The following is a 19,575-nucleotide window of genomic DNA, read 5'->3' as shown; positions in this document are numbered from 1 at the left end:
GCCCTAGACAGCAAAGCTTCAGAAGGCTGGAGTGAGGTTTCTCTGTCATAGTATCCCCCCCTGTGACTTTGGTGCCCCCACATCTGGATTTCTCCAGTGACCCTCACACAGCCCTGGGCCACATGTAGGGCAAGGCGGGGGGTGCCTTAGGTCTTTAGTTGGGGGTGGTGGTGCTGAGTGTGATGACAGACGGCCTCGAAGGTGCCAGGCTCTTTGCATCTCACCCCCAATCTGCTCCCCAGCTCCCCCTGCAGCAGGCCTGGAGTCAACAGAGAGTCTGTGGTTCTGCAGTTTAGCCTCATCCAGCACAATCTCACTTCATCTGTCAGATGAGAGGTGTTACCTTCACAGTTCGACTCTGTCCATGTCAGCTGATGAAAATGTCAGCTTCCAGAATCCTCAGAAGGCCCTCTGGGACCAATGACAATGGAACTGGGGGCCCCAGGCTTCCAAGAGGTGCAAGAGCAGGAAAACTGGGGCCCAGGGAGGAAAAGGAGCTGAAACGAACAAATGGTTGCAAAGGAGGTAGCAGAGTCTCCACCCATCCTCCAAAATGCAACCACATCTGTTGATTTTCTAAATTCTCCATGCAGAACATAGGCTATGATAAGAACAACATTCGTGAAAGATGTAAAAGAACAGCAATTAGTTCAAGGTGCCACACTCCAGAAAGGTGGTCCTAATGACCCCCACCCCCAGACAAAGTCCAGTGCCCACTCCCTCCCTCGATTCACAGCTTCTGAGCTGATTCCGCCCATGGACCCTTTGGCCTGGGTTCTATGCGTCTGTGTTCTCTTCCATTTGTTGCTTTTGCTTGAGGGCCAGTACTGTATCACATGCATGTCTGAAACCCCCACACCTGGTACTAGGAGGTGTTCACTGAACAACTTTACTAGAAAGTTGTACTAGAAAGTGAAAGTCACTCAGTCATGTCCAACTCTTTGCCACCCCATGGACTATACAGTCCATGGAATTCTCCAGGCCAGAATACTGGAGTGGGTAGCCTTTCCCTTCTCCAGGGGATCTTCTCAACCCAAGGATCAAACCTACGTTTCCCACATTGCAGGTGGATTCTTTACCAGCTGAACCACAAGGGAAGCCCAGGGATACTGGAGTGGGTAGCCTATCCCTTCTCCAGCAGATCTTCCCAACCCAGGAATCGAACCAGGGTCTCCTGCATTGCAGGCAGATTCTTTATCAACTGAGCTATCAGGGTAGTAAGAGTCAGCCAAATGGGTAATAGTTAGGAGAGTGGAAATTAAAAAGTGGGATCTGGCTTAGGTATCAGAAGGGTCAGTGGTTCAGCTGACGGGTACTCTGTTCTGACCAGGTGGAATTGCTACAGCTTTATAGATACGGAAACTGGAATTCAAGAAGGCTACAGGCCTTGCTTAGGGCAAGTTCAAGGACTTTTTCCTATAGGAGGTCTCATGAAACTCAGCCCCTTCTTGAGAACCTCCAGAGGGCCTAGGGAGGGGATGGACATTTTTCCCCTGTAATGCACCTACAAACCTTACAAAGATCACCTGTTAACCTTAGGGCTGGAACATGCTAGTGAATTTACTTTTTTAAAAATGGAGACATTCAACATCTATTTGATCAGACATTCACTTTTATTGCATAAATACAATATTCTAAAATATTCTTTAACTCAATATGTCTAGATAAAAGTGAGAAAGGAGAAGAATTTGAGGAAGGGAAGAGAGAGAAGGAATTAGAACACAAAGAAATAAAAAAAAAATAGGATAAAGCAGGAAGGAAACACCTAGAAGAAAGGAAGTTCTTGCGACATCCTACAGGTCACTTGGACTGTAGAATTCGAAGGGAGTAACCTCTTGTCAGCATGCTATTAGAATTTAATATTTCTTTGTTTTTAACCTTTTGACTGTTCAGCTAGGTCACCACGCTCACTCTTTTATCCTGTCAACGGTCACTAAATAGCCTACTATCCACAGTAGACTGTGCAAGCCTCTGGGGCTGCAAAGGGGCATCGCTCCAGGGTCTCCCAGTTGGGGGGTCGGGGGAAGTAAGTGGAGCAGTCCGATGAAGCAGTGGATGAGAGGGGGTAGGGGCATCACAGACAAGGACCGACCCAGCTCAGGTGCCATGAGGCTGCAGAGACACTTCCAGCTGAGTCTAGCTGAGATGCTAAGGGTGCAGCAGGGCATTCCATGCAGAGCAAACGCAAGAGCAAGGGTGCAAAGCCTCCAGGCTCAGGGATTCCAGCCTCCCGGGTCTCTTTCCCCCTGAGCCCCTCCTGGGTGTGCTGTTAGAAGAAAGGAAGGGCAGTTCTCCTTTGGTCCTTGGAAATTCTGCTGCAGACACCCCTTCCCCCATCCCTGGGAGCTGACAGTTCTTCCCCAGCACATCTTGCCACCCCTGGCGGTAGGACAGCGTGGGGTTAGTGCCTGGGACCTAAAGCACTGCCCTTAGTAAAACATAAGCCTCTGAGGCCTTCTCAGTCAGGCATCTCCAATCACACTGAGCGTGGCTCCTGGGCTCCCCAGAAACACCACTTCCACCCTCTCAGATCCCAAGGGGTCAGGACTGGCCTCTTAGGGTCATAACCTCCATGAAAGCAGAAGGAGGAAAGCATTCATCTTTCCTCTTAGGGCTTCCCTGTTGGCTCAGATGGTAATGCAGGAAACCCAGGTTTGATCCCTGGGTCAGGAAGATCCCCTGGAGAAGGAAATGGCAACTCACTCCAGTATTCTTGCCTGGAGAATTCCATGACAGAGGTGTCTGGCAGCCTACAGACCATGGGGTCACAAAGAGTAGGACATGACTGAATGACTAACACTTTTCTGAGGGTCCGGCCAGCAGGCACAACCTGGATGTTGCCTGGTAGATGCTGGTTTTCCAGTGGCAAGGCCCTGGGCTGGGATTTCTACCTAGCACAGTGTGACCCCCCTGAACAACCAGGCCTGCCCCATCCAGGCCCCCTGAGCCTGGTGGGCAGCAGCAGCCCTGCTGGCCAACTTGACTGGTGGGGGGACAGCAAGGATCACCCTGAAACTGTGCAACAGCTTAGCTTCCGGTGCACAAAGATCATCAAGTTCCTTCTCCTCCATGGGAGGGGGTGCCATCCCACACCAGCCTATCCCTCTCATGCCCACTCCCTTCTGCCCACTCCTGGTGGCAGGAGAGCTGGCCTGGCGGGCACTGCGGAGGGGTGGGCTGGCAGCCCCGTTCTAGGAGCTGTGAGAAGACACCTGAAGCTGAGCAGAGCTTTATCTGGGAGCAGGCGGCTGCTGAATAATGAATTCAGACTGTCTGCACTGCTAGGCTGCGCTCAGGCGCACCACACACACACACACAGATACAAACACGCTGGGCTGACAACTTGGAGGGGCGGGGGCTGGCAGGGCTGTGAGTCTCTGTGAGTCGCTGGAGGGAGCCGCTGGGCTTGGTTGCCTTGGTCTCTGTGGGCAGCATCGGAGGGAGAGGAGGCAGCGGCGGAGAGGAGGGAGGCGTGAGTGTGCTGAGTGCTCCATCCACAGAGCTTGCTCCTTCCCCGGCTGCTCCCTCCTGGCGGTGCCCGGGCTCCCCGCACCAGCATGGCCCTGTTCGTCCACCTCAAGACGGTCTCCGAGCTGCGGGGCAAGGGCGACCGGATCGCCAAAGTGACTTTCCGAGGTAGGGAAGCCCCCATCTTATGGGGACCCCCTGCTCTGGGCAGACGGGATAGAGCAGAGGGGAAAGGAGGGGTTGGAAAACTTCTAGCAGGCTTGGGGCAACGAAGCTTCTCACGGGCAGCTGTCTGCCCCTTGCCAGGCTAGCCATTATGATTTCTCTAAAATCAGGGTCCCCCTGTTTCTGTATCTGCGTGTGTGTGTCTCCCTGCACTGGCCAGTGTGCCAGTCTGAGGACTGTAGAGTCCTTGGCCTACAGGAGGTCCTGGGGAGGCAAAAGCAAGAACCCCACCCCGGGCTCAGGGGACCCTGGGCCCCCTCCTCCTCTGTCTCTCCCTCCTGCAGGCTGGTTTCCTTGGGCACAGAGTGGGGGTGGGGTCCCAGCCTGGAAGACCCAGGCTCCTAGAAACCAGCATGATGGAGATACTGTTGGCTTCTTTTAGGTCTGTCTGTGGTCAGGGATCCTTTGAGCCCCACGGCCTCTCTCACTGTCAGTTCTCTTCCTAGCCCCCTAGCATCCAGTCAGAATTTACTATGACCTCTGTGCCACAGCTGGTGGCTGGGCATGACCCAGGTCTGGCCCTCGACGAGCCCACATCCAGTGAGACAGGAGGACCAGGGGACAAACAATAGGACAGGTGCGTGATACGATGAGGATGGGGACAAAAGTAGCATGCAAGCTACAGAAGCAGCACCCTGATGCAGGCTGGGGGTAGGGTAGTCAGGGAAGGCTTCCAGGAGGAGGTGACACCACAGCTGAAACCCAAGGGAACAGCAGGAAGGAGTAAGGTGAAGAGGTAAGGACAGAGCAGACAGAAGCAACAGGATGCCCAAGGTTAGGAGAGGAGCTGGAACATGGGAACAGCCCGAGGCTCCATGAGCCTGAGTCCCAGAGTAGGTGTGAGCAAAGCAGAGGAGGCAAGGCGACCTTCACTCCGGGGACAGTGGGCAGTCCCTGAAGACCAGGCTTACCTCTGCTTTTTACCCACCCACCTCTGCCTCTGCCTGGCCACAGCCCAGCCCCTTGGGCCAGGCACATCCCTGGCAGCCTTTGCCCAAAAGCCAGGTGCTCCTCACTAGACATGGTCCTTCCTCCCCTCGAGAGGGGCCTGAGGGTGGGGGCAGGGTGGGTGAGCAGGGGAGGAGCTGCACAAAGCCGCCAGACTAAAGAGCAGAATGAGCATCAGGGCCCAGGCTGGACACACGTCTGCACCTGTGTCAGGAGGGAGAGGGGAGCCCATGGGGCAGCCTTCCCAGGAGGTCTCCAGCAGCCCCTGGGGCATCCATATCACCCCCTTGGTTGGCCAGCTCTGGGCACCAGGCCCTGGGTTGTCCTGAGGCTGCTGTCGTAGGGACGGGCCCAGGTAGAGGGGGCTGCGGCGTCCCTGCCAACAGGAGGGAGAGGAACCCCGACAGGAGGGAGAGGAACGGGGGCCCGGCTGCCTGTTGCTTCCCACACCCACCCAGACTGCTTTCTCTGCAGTGCCCTAGAGCTCCACGTGCCACCTGCCAGCTGGTGCTGCCTTTAGAAAAAGCCAGCCTGTCCTCTCAAGGGTCCCTGTATTGGACAGAGCACAGTATTTGGGTCTTTAGCTACAGGTTGCGATGTTGCTGCTATGGCAGGATAGTCCAGGCTGCACATACCAGTCCCATTTCCAGGCAGAGAAACCAAGGCGTAGAGAGATCCATGTATCCTTGGTGGAGGCACCGAGGCATGGTGGGCCCAATCCACAAGTCCTCACGCCTAGCCTTAGTTCTCTGCCCTCAAGTCCTGTTTATACCTTCTGGTGAGCTGGGGGTGAGCACCTTGTCTGTCTGATGTTCACCTTTTTCTTTGAGTGGTGGGGCCAGTCCTAGGCTCAGGAACTAGCCTATTTGCAACCCGTACCCTCTGGACTGAGTGGAGGGTCCACTTCTGAGCTCTGCCTCTCAGCGGGCTGCAGTAGGTAGAGCTCCCGAGGAGGGGGGTTTGGGCAGCAGGAACAGGCAGATGGCAGGTTTCCAGAATAAATCCACTGCAACAAACAGAGATGCCCCAGTCATTCACCTGCTGCTGCCAGCAGTTGACTATAAATGCCCCCAAAGACCGACACTGTAATTCAGAGGAAACTGACTCACTCTAGAATGTTCCACAGCATCCCCTGCACACAGCCACTGGTGTCCAGGCAAGTCCCCTGCAGGGAGAAATGAGAAGCCAGTGAACAGTCAAAGGGAGATGCTGGCCCCGAGCTCCCCAGATCCCTTGAGCAAAGCTCAAGGCCAAGTGGTATAAGAGAGCACCAGGTGAGTTATGTGTGGCCCTGGTACAAAAATTGGTTGAAATACAGCTTGACTTTCTGTGCTGTGCCCTCTAGGGCACTGAGGAAAGAGCCCTATGGGACTCTGGTAGAGAAATCTCTAGCTATGGGGTCAAAAGCCCTGGGTCCCACCTGGGTCCTGCTCTGGACTTCACCTCTGAAGTCAGTTCATCTCTGAACCTCAGTTTCCTCATCAGTAAAATGGGCATGATAATGAAACTCATCTCATCAGGTTGCTGGAGAAGGAAGTGGCAACCCACTCCAGTATTCTTGCCTGGAAAATCCCCATGAACAGAGGAGCCTGGCAGGCAGCAGTCCATGGGGTCGCAAGAGTCAGACACGACTTAGCGACCAAACCACCATTACCACCACCACCATCACCATCACCATCAGGTTGCTTCAGTGAAAAAATTAGGTATGGGAAAGCATTTAAGTGACCTCTGTGTTTGTGAGGCGGCTGTTCCACTTCTACTTGGGGTGGCTGCTGGCCTCTGAGTCATCTTCTCTCCAGCCCAGCTTCCTTCTTCTGTCAGCCAGGAGGGAGGAAAGAAGGTACCATGGGGGAGATAGAGAGGAGAGATCACCTGAGAGGTTCCAACCTGTGCCAAGAGCAGGCAAACTGGCCCAGCCTCTGCTCTGCAGGGACCCCCCCACCCCGCCCCCAGCTAAGATGTTCCATAGGAACCCAGGCTTGGGGTAGACTCCCTCCCCCCAGATCCCTGTTCCCATATGAGCTGGGCAGGCACCATCTTCATCCCCAACCACCCATGTTTTCCCTCCACTCCGGGTCAGCTGGCCCTTCTACCCTCAGGCTCACTCGGCCCACACCACCCAGCTCCATCTGTAGCTTTTGACTCTCGCTGCCCCAGTGGCCCACTCCTAACTGGGGCCTGTCCTCATTCATTCATTCCCTGAATGTGCTGGCATTTGTGGCCAGGCCTGGAACCCCTGAGGGTAAAGAAGATGCAGTCCCTAACCTCAGGAGTCATGGTCCATTGAGTCAGACATAGAGACACCAGAAGGTGCGGTCCCCTCTGACCTGTGGGCCAGAGCTGGACTCCCCAACATTTGCTAGAGGATGAAGTTAGCCTCTAGTCCCCTCATGCTTGTGGACCACTGAGCCTTGGGTCTCTGCTTCACGTAAGCAAGACGAAGACCATGGTCCTCATTTAACCCAGAGGCTTTAATCAGGACTGGGAGGTCTGGGAAGGAGCCATCCTGACTACAGGACACTACTCAGAAGGAGGCAGTGGGAGCTTAAGTTGTCCTTTTTCAACTCCTGAAATCATTCCCGGCATCAATCACAGCCACGGAAGGCAGGGTGGGAAGGGCCTCTAGGATCCTCCAGTACAACTTTCTCCCTGTTTCTCAGCCCCTTCCATGCCCCTGGGCATGACTATCTGGGGCCAGCTTCCTGGCCCTCCCTTGCTCTCCATCCCTGAGCTTTCTTGCCAGAATGCTGGGCTTGGGGCATTGATGGGTGAGCTGGGTGATCTCTGGAAGCTGGGTCTGATCTCCACATAATTCTCCTGACCTGGTCATTGGCATAGAAGTTTGCTTTATCAACGCTTCCCCCTTGGCCCAGCTGACTTTTCCTCCCTCTCCTTCTCCCCACCCCACTCCATGGGTTCCCAATACACTGACTTCTTGCCATTCCCCAAAGGTGCCAGGCCTTCTTTATCTCCAGGCCTCAAGACATTGTGTTTCTTCTGCCGCCTCCACCTTGAGAACTCCCACTGATTCTGTGCACCCTTCGAGGCCCAGCTCAGCTGTTACCTCCTCTATGAAGCCCTCCCTGCCGGCCTTGCAGTACTGTATGCACACTCCTCCCACCATTCACCTAGGGCACTCTATAGTTCAGAAGCTGCCCCTGTTTATATGCCCCTAAGGCTTCCCAGGTGGCACTAGTGGTAAAAAATCTGCATGCCAATGCAGGAGACATAAGAGACATGGGTTCGATCCTTGGGTTGGGAAGATCCCCGGAGGAGGGCATGGCAACCCCCTCCAGTATTCTTGCCTGGAGAATGCCATGGACAGAGGAGCCTAGTGGGCTACAGTCTAAGCACCTCCAAAACAGGAATCTGATCTTAGCTCTCCTGATTGAGCCCTATGCTAGGCACTGGGCCAGGTCATCAAAATGAATAGGAAATGGAATGTTTTTGAACTTGTTAGTGGGTTTGAATCCTTCGTCTGTGGCACTGCCCCTCTGGCTTAGTATCCTCAACTGTGAATGTCCCCGCCCCCTGCTATCTATCCGAGAGAATCTTCCAGGGCCCCAGCAGGAGGCTAACTTCATCCTCTAGCAAATGTTGGGGAGTCCAGCTCTGGCCCACAGGTCAGAAGCAAGAGGGGCTATACAGCCCCCACCCCACCTGCTTCATGGAATATGCTTATTCTGAGCATCACTGCCTAGAGTGCAAGGTACACGGTGGGGCTTTAAAAACCAGGATCTCACAATCCAATAGGGGAAAGAAATACGCGCAGATATAATGGAGAAACATTGCCAGGCATAGAGGGCCAAGGTGTGCTTAGGGGCAGGGCATAAACTGCAAGATGGCAGCTTGCCCCCATACACACGTAAACACAGAGGTCAAGGAAAGCTTTTCGAGAAGACAGAGGAGACAGAGGAGGCAAGCTTAAGGAAGCACTTAAGCTGAGTCTTAAATAGCTGCTTGCACAAGTGGAGATGTGGAAGGAAGGCGAGAATCTTTGCTCGGGGGAGACGAGGCCATTCTGGGTGAGGGACTGACAGGACCAGAGGCCAGAGGAGTGAAATCCCAGTTAAATCCAAGGGCCGGGCAGCCACTAGGTTTGGTTGCAGCAGAGGTGGCAGGCAGTCGGTGGAGGCCAACAAGCCCGGAAAGGAGCGCGGGGCTGGGTGGGTGACTTCGTGCTGGGAAGGGGTTGGGGCCCTTGCTGAGCACTGAGGACAAGATTCCTCTACTCTCTGCTGCTGCAGGGGCCACCTCAGGTTCCAAGTTAGATTTATTTTCCCATTAAAAAGGCGGAGCTTTCCCTCTTGGTGAGACATGCTTTCTCCGGAGACTTCTCTGCCATCCCCGATGAAGGAGGCAGAGAGGATCCCGGTGTCCCAGCCCTGAGATGCTCCTGGATGCCTGGACCTGCCTATGCACACTGGCCGCACTCAGCACCTCCTCTCTGGGAGGACATGGGGTGGGCAGTGTCCATGGTGAAGGCGGCAGAGGGAGGGGACCCTTAGGACAGCTCTGCCGTGCACAGCTGGCTATGGACATGGCTCCATGCCTCTGCGGGTCCCCTGAGGGACGTGTGCCTGCCTCCTCCACTATTCACAGCACTCACATGTGGAGGGCAGGATCTTCTCTGCCGAAAGCCCTTGGTGATAAATGCTCCCCCCGACCCACACCAACCCAGCCAGAACAAACCAGCACAGACCTCGGAGAACAGCAGAGCATGCTGAATGTCGCCCAGGCCTCTCCTGCTCTGATGAGGAGGAGATCATTTTATGATGTTGAAATGACCATAAAATTGGCCTCTACAATAAACGGCCCTCAGCAAAAATGCTGCTGGAAGGAAATGTCCTCAAGATCAGACTTGCAAATAATTTCCCTGAATAGCAAAGTCTTGGTTATCTTACTCACCTTTACTGATAACACAAAAGCTATATCCCTTCCACCTACCCGCATCCCTGGGTCCAATCTTTTTTTTTTTTTTTCATTATTAACTTTTTAGAATGGAAAATCTCAAATAAATACAAGAGTAGGGAAAATAGTATTAGTACAATTGCCCTCAAGTTCTCCCCATGCAGTCTTAACAGCTATCAACTCATGAATAACCTTGTTTCATCTGTACCTCTTCCTACTCCCACCCTCCAAATTATTTGGAAGTAAATCTCAACACCACACCATTTCCTCTGTAAATATTCAGTATATAGATATAAAAATCAAGGGCTCAAAAAAAACCCACATATCATTCATAAAAAACAACAATAATTCCTTAATATTATCAAGTATTCAGTCAGTGATCGTTTCTGATTGTCTCATTGATGTCATAAACTCCTTCCCAATTCACTAAAAGCTATATTTCAATGTGTTTTGTAAGTCAAGTATTTAGTCATCAGTTCATTCCTTTCATTCATCCAGGTAGTGATATTCATTGAGAGCTAGTTATGAGCTAAGTGCTATTCCAGGCAATGGAGTGACAGCAGTCAATGAGACAGACATGGTCCTTGCCCTCAAGGGGAAGACAGCCATTGTACAGGCCACTGTGAGTGTGATGAGTGTTCTGGAAAGAAAGTGACGGGTGCCAGGCCGCATGAGGTGAGGGAGGCCCACTCAGATCAGGAGCCCCCAGACCATCCCTAAGAGGGTGAGTCAATGAGATGAAGCTGGATAAGCACACAGGCCCAGGGAAGAGATTTTCTGAGCAGGGGGTGGGCTGATATTTAAACACCCTTGAGCGAGGATAGTATGTTGGCAGAGGCAACACTCACAAAAGGTCCCAGTGCAGGCAGCGGGGCTACTGTCAGTACAGATATAATGGTGTGGAACTGTGTCAAGGGCTTGGGGAACAAGGAGTGCTGGCATGGCCTGGGCTGGGAGTGGGTGGAGGGGAGGCTAGGCTCAAACACAGAGGGTCTTCAGCGTCACACCCTGGAGTTTGAACTTTGCCTTGTGAGTGGGAGTCACCAAGGCTCTTGGCAGGAGAATGGGGTGGGAAGATCTGATTTGGGGAAGCATACTCTGGAGGTCAGAAGCCCAGGGAGGGGCAGTGACACAGGCAGAGGGTTGAACCTCAACAGGGGGCTGTCAGTTTGGAGAGAAGGGGTGGCATTGGTTCGGAGAGGGGGCAGCTCTGGGGTTGACGGTAAGCAGAAAGGCAGGGCCAGTGTGCCTCTGGATTCCATACTTGAGTACCTGGGTAGACAGTGAGGCCACCAATGGGGCATGCAAGGAAGAGCAGGTTTGGGGCACACGAAGAGGATGGGCTTGCTGCAAGTCATTCTGGTGAGTGTGTCCCTGGGAAGCCAGAAACTGGGCTTGGTACCCTGTGTACGCAGGAAAGGGGTTGGAATCCAGTGGTGGGGAGTCCAGATGGTAAGGTCTAGGAGAAGGTGAGATATGCTTGGTTCTTACAGGGCTGGTGTGGGATCCAATGAGAACGTTGATATACATGAAAGGCTCTACAAACAAACTGTAAATTGCTGTGCAACATAGGATTATGCTAATTATTCCAGGGCCCCTCATACTGCAACCTTCTACAGAGACAGAAAGAGAGTAAACTGTGCCCTGGGGACCCCATGGCCCCAAGGATTGGCGGGGCAGGAATTCTCCTGCCCATTGTTGACACCCCAAATTCTGCCAGATGTGAGGATGATGGGGCAAAAACACCTGGAGCCATCACCATCCAGGTGGGCTCCTCCAGCGCAGGTACCTCACCAGGTTCCCTGGGGCCAGCACAGTGCACAGAACAGACCCCAAACAGAAGAGACAGGGAAGCAGGACAGCTTATAGGCGCAGCAGGAGAAGCCAAGCAGTTAGCAGCGGGGGATACTGAAGCCGCTGAGCCAAGCAGCACCAGTCAGTGGTCTGTTTCCTCCCCTGACAGTTCCAGAAAGGGCTCCTGAGACAGAGAATACCACGTGATCATTTCTACCTTTGGCCTCTTGTCTCCTTCCTGCCTGGATTGATCTTCCCCCAAGAGATTGGCTCAACAGTCATCGCTTCTATTTTGTTTTATATTTCAGAGCAAACAGGCTCATCAACTTAACTGGAGGTCAGTTTTCACTCAATGGCTTTTTTAAAAAGCCAAGGTTTAAGAAAAAGTCAGGACTGCAGTTTTAACAATATTTTTTTTACCCCATTTAAAGATGTAAAAAGAGTCACCTGTCCATTATGCTTCATTATCTTCCCAGTGCCTGACACAGGGAAGGTACTCTGCACAGCTTGTGGGTCACTGAGACCTCAGCCTCGTCCATCTGTCACAGAGTGGGAGAACCCAGGATGCACCAGTTGCTGAATGTGCGGCTGGTTCTGTCCTAGGCTCAAGGGGAAACAGCACACTCTCTCTCTACCTTAGTGCCGGGGTCTGAAAAAAAATGGGAACCAAAGCCATCAGTCACACAGAAGAATCAGTGTGAGGCAGCACCTGCAAGGAAGTACAGGTTTGGGCTGAGCCAGAGGGATGGGGTTTCCAATCCCTGCCCTGCCCCTGCCTCTCAGGTGGATCCCTGACTTAAGCCTGAGTTTCCACTGAGTCCCTGGGTGTTAACAGGGTGAGGGAAGGGGAAATAAATAAGTGGAGGTAAGAAATGATATTTGAGTAAGATTTGTGGAAAACAAAGGGTAAGAGGTAGATGGGGCCTCCATCTAACTGAGAAATGGGGCAAAGGAAGGGACAACTTCCCCTGTGGGAACCCCAGGGACTCTACAGAACCCAAACCTGGCTCTCTGAGTTGCTGGCACTCTTTGAAGAGCACACATTATTTAAGGAACTGAAGGAATAGCTGCTTTCCTGGAAAATTCTTTTCAATAGAATTTCTTCATTCTACTGTACCCTCAGTTGTCATTATAAAATTCAATAGAATGTGTTCCTCATAGGGGAAGAAGTGTTATTACAGGAAAGAAGCAGAAACAACTGAACAATAAAGTCCTTAGAGACATGGAAGATTTGACAGCATCATCAAGCACCTTGACTTAACTGGCATTTCTAGAACCTTTCACTCCCAAACTGAAAAAAATACACATTCTTCTCACGTGTACACAGAGTACTTATCAAGACAGACCGTATACGAGGTAATTAAACAAGTCACAATACATTTCAAAAGACCAACATCTTACAGAGTATATTTTCTGACCCACTGGCATTCAGTTAGAAATAAAACACATAAGAGATCTTTAAAAGTTCCAAATATTCAGAAATTAAATAATACCCTTCTAAATAACCTGTGGTCAAAGAGAAAACAAAAGCAAAATTATGACATTTCTAACTGGATGTTAATGAAAATACAACACATCAACATTTATAGCTTTAAATACTTACAGCAGAAAAGAAAAATATATACAATCAATGATTTAGGTTCCTGCCTTAAGAAGCTACTAGAAGAAAAGCAAAAACCCAAGAATAGAAACATTATGCTAAGTGTAGCAAGCCAGGCTCAAAAGACCATATATCATAGGATTCCATTTGTATGAAAAGGTCAGAATAGAAAAAATATATAAAGACAGAAAATAGATTAGTTGTTGCCAGGGGCTGGAAAGAAAGGATGATGGAAAGTTATTGCTAATGAGTATGGGGTTTCTTTTGGGGTGATGAAAATATTCTAGAATTAGTGATGAAGGTTGCACAACCTTGTAAATATACAAAACTCACTGATTTGTACACTTTCAATGGGTGAACTCTATGGTTTGTGAATTATGTTTCAATAAATAAAAATAAATTCAATCTAAAAGATTAAATCCACAGATAATAAAAGAAAAGAAAGAGAAGACAAACAGCATAGAAAAATAACAGAGTTCTTTTAAAAAAAATAATAAAATAGGTAAAGTATAGCAATATTGAACAAGAATAAAAGCAAGAAAACACAAATTACCAATCTCAGAAAGGAAAGAGGGGATATAATTACATTAAAAGGAAAATGAGGGAATATTATGAATAATGTTATCTCAATAAATTTCTGCAACTCAGACGAAAGAGACAAATCCCTTGAAAAATAACTGACCAACATTGACACAAAAAAGTCCAGTACCTATTAAAGACATCAACTTTGTATAACAAGGATAATAATGATGTTGATGGTGGTGGTGTAAACTGCTTTTCCATAAAGAAGACTTCAGGTCTGGATAGCTTCACTGGTAAATTCTAAAAAATACTTAAATGCTAATCTTACACAAACTTTCAGAAAATAGAGAAGAATGAACATGTTGTAACTCATTTTTGATACCAAAATCTGATAAAGACTTTGTACAAATAGAAAATTAGAGCCCAATATCCCTCATGAACAAAGATGTAAAAATACTTAACAAAATATTAGTCAGTAGAATAGCACTATACAAAAGAGATAGCACATCAAAAAAAAAGAGAGAGAGAGAGAGAGCACATCATAACAAGTGAGCTTTATCCCAGGAGTGCAAGGTTGGTTTAAAATTGTAAAAATAATGACTGGCTAGAACTCTAGTACCAATATTGAAGAAAAGTGGACAACCTTGCCTTGCTTATGATATGGATATAGAAATGGCCAATAAACACATGAAAACGTGATCATCATTAGTCACTGGAAAAATTAAACTCAAAAACCAAAATCAATTACAACTCCACATGCACTAAAATGTAAAAGTCTGACAATAACCAAATGTTGGTGTGGATATAGAACAATTATATTTTTTTACATTGTGGATGGAATTATAAAATAGTATAATCACTTTGCAAATCTGTTTGGCAATTTCTTCCAAAGTTAAACATAAACATATGCTATAACCCAGTGATTCTGCTGTTAGATATTTCCCCAAGAGAAATGAAATGATAGTTGCACAAAAATACTTCTGCAAGAATGTTCACAGCATCTTTACTCACAACATTTCATGACATTGAAAGCATTCCCAAAAGTATGAACAAGAAAATGGATAAACAAATTGTAATCTATTCATACTACAGAAATTGCTCAACAATAAAATTGAATGAATTACTGATATATGCAACCACAAAGCTGCATTTTGGGTGAATCACAAAAGTATTACATTGACTGCAAGAAGTCAGACACACAAAAGTACATTTTGTATGATACCATTTATAAAAGTTTAAAATCAAAAGTTAGAAATCAGAGCAGTGGTTTACCTATGAGGGGTAGAGATTGATGGAGTAGGGGGGTGGAGGGAGGGAGTGTCTTGAGAATTGGAAATGTTCTTGATCAATGTGTCTTGATTATATGGTGAGCACAAAAGTATGTGCATTTATCAAAACTCGTTGAGTTCTGCACTTAAGATCTGTGAATGCAATACTGTAAAGCAATTATCCTTCAATTAAAAATAAATAATTTTTTAAAGAAATCTGTGAATGTAAATTTTACCTTGTTTAAAAAAAGAGCTAATATACCTAAAATACCTAGAGTTTGAAAAATATTACATAAGATGAGGTAGAAAATTGCTCCTGATTATATACTACTAAAAATAAGCTACAAAATGTGATTCATAATAAAGGAAATCATTTTTATATTTAAGACACAACTTAAATGTCAAAAGAAAAAGAAGAACTCTTTAGCAGAATAATAGCCGTCTTTTAATTGGGTAATGAGCTATGTACTAGGTGTATAAGCACTATCATTTTCTCCATTTTATGGATGAGGAAACTAAGACAAAGACTGGTTAACTTCTTCGAGAGCATAAGATCAGCAAGTGATAGAGCTGGGCTTCGAACTCAGGGAGCCTGGCCCACGAGCCTTAACCAGCAACCCGTGGCCCCTTGTGCTTGTAAGGGACTTGATGCTTTACTCAGACTTTCACAGAAACAATCTCTTGCTGACCCTCACAGTGGTTCCAGGATGTAGGGTTATCCAGGTTAATTGCCCCCAGTTTAGAGATGATGGGCTTCCCAGGTAGGGCAGTGGTAAAGAATCCACCTGCCAATTCAGGAGGCACAAGAGAGGTGGGTTCAATCCCTGGGTCAGAAAGATCCCCTAGAGGAGGAAATGGCAACCTGTTCCAGTATTCTTGCCTGGGAAATCCTATGGACAGAGGAGAGTGGCAGTCTATGGTCCATGGGGTCACAAAGAGTCACGCACATTAGATATGATGACTCCGAGACCCCAGGGGTTGAGTAGCCAGCTCCAGGCCTCCAGCCTGAGCTTCAGTACATGGCCCCAAACCTTGGCTAGACCTGGCTCTTTTTCGGCACACAGGGCCCTGCCTTCCCACAGTCATAGAGGTAGCTAATCTTTGAAAAGGAACAGGCTGATTGGAACTGGGGGGAATGAAAATAGTGTTGCTGTTGGGGAACAGTGGGAGAGAAGATTCTGGGGCCATCACAGCACTGTGATAGGGAATGGAGTGACTGCCAAGCCACCCTCCATACAATCCATACCAGGCAGTGCAGACGGTGAGGTCTGGCTAATTTGAAACAATGCAAAGAAATAGTAGTGGCAGGTCTCAGTCATAAGCAGAGGGCTTTGCCCTTCTTCTCAGTTCACACAGGGAAAAGAATAATGTCAGGTGCTGACACGGCCCAGAGGGCTAGGTCCTGGGCAAAACTGCCATGTCCCTGAAGCTTGTCCTCAGGACATTCTCTTTCCCCTTAATAGTCCACTCCCCCCAACCCCAGACCCTCTCAGGACCCCAGGACACCCCCCTTCACCCCAGGTCTTCCTTTGGGGGGCTGCTCCCTGAGGGGAGACCCTTCTCATTCTTCCCTTCACCATCACTATCTTGTTGATATTTCAACTCCATTTTAAATGACTTTCAGACAAAACCTGTCAGAGCTGTCCTGCAGCTCGCTCCTACCGGCTCTGTGGTCTGCTTCAGCCATTCAAACCTTTGCTCACTCTGTTCTCTGCCTGAGTCCATTCTCTCTCCCTTTCCCTCATTCTCTCTGAATTTCTGCATTCTATCTGACCTTCCAGTGTTAACTGCCCATACTTCTACAGTGTGTCCTTGACCTGCTAAGTTGAAGTCATTTTTTCTTTCTCCTGTGTTCTCAATTTATTTTCACTTTTTTGCATGCCAGCAACCAAATTTTGCCTTATATAGTAGCCTTTTACATGTCCGACCTATCCCCACCTTTGGATAGTAATAAGGTTCTTCAGATCGCATCCTGATTCTAATTATCTTTGTGAAACACCTGGCCCACCCTCCTCCATGGCCAAATGACTGTGCTTTCAGCAGAAATAGAAAACCCTCTCATGTGCGAGAATGAATGAACATACACCAACTCACAGCTCAGTCGCTTCATGCCTGCCTATTCTCAAGGTCTGGCGCTAGCAAGGTAAACTAGAAGAGAGCTGTTTGGTGCAGATGGGATGTTTCACACCCTTAAGTCACATTGCATGAAAGCTAGTGCTCCATCCTGCATGACAAGACAAGAATCTCATTTAGGGTTATCGTTACCATCTTTCTAAGTTCCATATATATGCATTAGTATACTGTATTGGTCTTTATGTCAATGTATGGCAAAAACCACTGCAATATTGTAAAGTAATTAGCCTCCAACTAATAAAAATAAATGAAAAAAAAAAGAATCTCATTTAGGATAGTAGTGGCAGCATGGATATTTCCAAATGGTAAATGACATACAACTTACTTCGATTAAGCTTTGGACTCTTGGTCCTCTCTATTTGGATATATCTGATGTCCTGGCACTCATCAGTGTGATCACAGAGTCTGCTATTCAAACTTCATTTATTGACTCAAGGAGGATTTTATTTCAAACCAAAGAGCTCAGCTCTATCCCATAAGCCTCCGAAGGAATGAAGGATGCTGTTCAATTTTCCCCATCTAATCTCCTGCTCATTCTATCCACCAAAGCCTCTCACCTGTAGGGAACAGCCATATCCATTCTCTCAAGCCTTATTCTCAGTCTCGGTGGCAACAATGATGATTGGATATTGGGATTTTCAATGGTTTTGTCTGAAAGTCATTTAAAATGGAGTTGAAATATCAACAAGACTGGTATTGAGTAGAGTAGATGATAAGTGGAAATGAACTTGAAATGAGAGATGGGGTGAGTAATCCCCACTGATAACTTGGAAAGGGGCCCTGGTCTAGTGAATAGAAAAGGCCCACTGGCACGATCACTGCCCCTGTACAAATCCTCCTAAAAAGTGAGTTTCCAAAACTGCTTAATGACATCCTCTTTTCTTAATAAGTTTTCCTTTCCACTGTTCTGTACCATTGATTTGATTTTTTTTTCAGGAAACCTTTTTTTTTTTTTTTTAAATATCTAGAGGTAAAATTTAGCTCATCCTGTTTGACAATATTCAACCACACTTAAATCCCCGGAGCCTGAGGCAATGAGGTTTTACTGCTTTTCGAAACAGAGTCCTGATGTAGAAATTCTGCAGTGGCTGACTTCGTGGTGTTTTATGTCTTTTCCAATGAGGCTGTAGGAAATAGACAAGCAGAGGAAGGTCTGAACCCTGGTGGCTTCAGGCACGTTTGAACCCTGATAGCATCTTGCACTGTCCCTCCCACCCGCCCTCCCCTCCAGCTGGGTTGCTCAGTTTCACTCCAGGAATCCCTTGAACACAGCCATATCCAGGCTTCATTACCATCTTTCAGGATGAAAAGGCCTTTGATTATTCCGAACAGCAGGTCCTTGGGGGAGCCCCAATGCACAGATATGCCCACCTGATTTTCAATTTGTGTTGCATATTGCCTGCGGGAAAAATTAAAAGAGGCTCAGGTACCAACCTTCATGCTTCCTCTCCTCTCCCGGCTGCCTTGGGGTTTGTCGTTGAGAGTTTTCTTTTCAGTTTTTTGTTTTGCTTTGTTTCGTCCCCGGTTAGTGCTAAAGAGTCTTTCTTTCCCATCTGTCTACTCCATATCTATTTTTCGTGTCTCTAGCTTTTTCTTTATAGCTTTGTCCCCATTATCTGAGATGCCCCACATGCCTCCCCACATGCCCCCGTCCTCCAAGCGTGCACACACACACATGTGCACACACATGCACACACACATGCACACACACACACACACACACACAAACACACACACACACACACACCCTTCCTCAGACCATCCACCTAGACACAAACGCCCTGGCACAAATCCCTGGCTACCTCCTTGTCAGCTCCATACTGAGCTAAGACTTGCTTCTAAATTCTTAAAACCAGGCAAGCCCTGGAGATCTCTGTACCAACCCTCATTACACAGGTGAGGCCACCAAGGCCAGAGGAGAGAAGTGGGTCCCAGGCGACTGGGGCCCCTCACTGTGGAGGATCATAGGGGACTCACTCCAGTGCCTCCCTGGCTGGGCTTTGATCCTGCCAGGTCTCCAGGTGTTCCAGGGAGAGGAGCATGGCGTGCTCCCCCCCGCACCAAGTCTTTCCTGATTCCCCAGCCTGCCCACTGGTGACAACCCACAGGAACCTTCAGAATGGGGCAGATTTCAACCTGGAAGTAGCACTTCAGTGAAATGGTCTGCTGATTTAGGTTTATTGTTGTTCATTTGCTCAGTTGTGTCCAACTCTTTGCGACCCCATGGACTGCAGCACGCCAGGCTTCCCTGTCCATCACCAACTCCCGGAGTTTACTCAAACTCATGTCCATTGAGTCTGTGATGCCATCCAACCATCTCATCCTCTGTCGTCCCCTTCTCCTCCCGCCTTCAATCTTTCCCAGCATCAGGGTCTTTTCCAATGAGTCAGCTTTTTGCATCAGGTGGCCAAAGGATTGGAGCTTCAGCTTCAGCATCAGTCCTTCCAATGAATATTCAGGGTTGATTTCCTTTAGGACGGACTGGTTTGATCACTTTGCAGTCCAAGGGACTCTCAAGAGTCTTCTCCAGCGCCACAGTTCAAAGGCACCGATTCTTCGGCACTCAGCCTTCTTTACGGTCCAACTCTCACATCTGTACATGACTGCTGGAAAACTGCACCACCTGGGAAGCCCTGGTTTAGGTTGGTGGGGACTTGAAAGCATTCTTTCAGTTATAAAAGAAGCACAGTCACTGAAAATGTCAAA

General features: G+C 48.6%; 1 protein-coding gene across 3 annotated transcripts in view; it reads left to right on the top strand.

Annotated features, from left to right (window-relative positions):
- Window positions 1-3,557: 3,557 nt before the first annotated feature.
- OTOF (otoferlin) overlaps window positions 3,558-19,575 on the top strand; it is a 90,582-nt gene continuing 74,564 nt past the window's right edge. For all 3 annotated transcript variants that reach the window (XM_061154977.1, XM_061154975.1, XM_061154976.1), the window contains exon 1: window positions 3,558-3,636. In XM_061154977.1, the coding sequence (XP_061010960.1) occupies window positions 3,558-3,636 (79 nt within the window). The remainder of the gene's footprint in view (window positions 3,637-19,575) is intronic.

The sequence above is a fragment of the Dama dama genome, chromosome 11, assembly GCF_033118175.1.
Source record: "Dama dama isolate Ldn47 chromosome 11, ASM3311817v1, whole genome shotgun sequence".
Taxonomy (NCBI): Eukaryota; Metazoa; Chordata; class Mammalia; order Artiodactyla; family Cervidae; genus Dama; species Dama dama.
The sequence above is the reverse complement of the archived record's forward strand: the minus strand, read 5'-3'. Positions and strand labels throughout refer to the sequence as shown.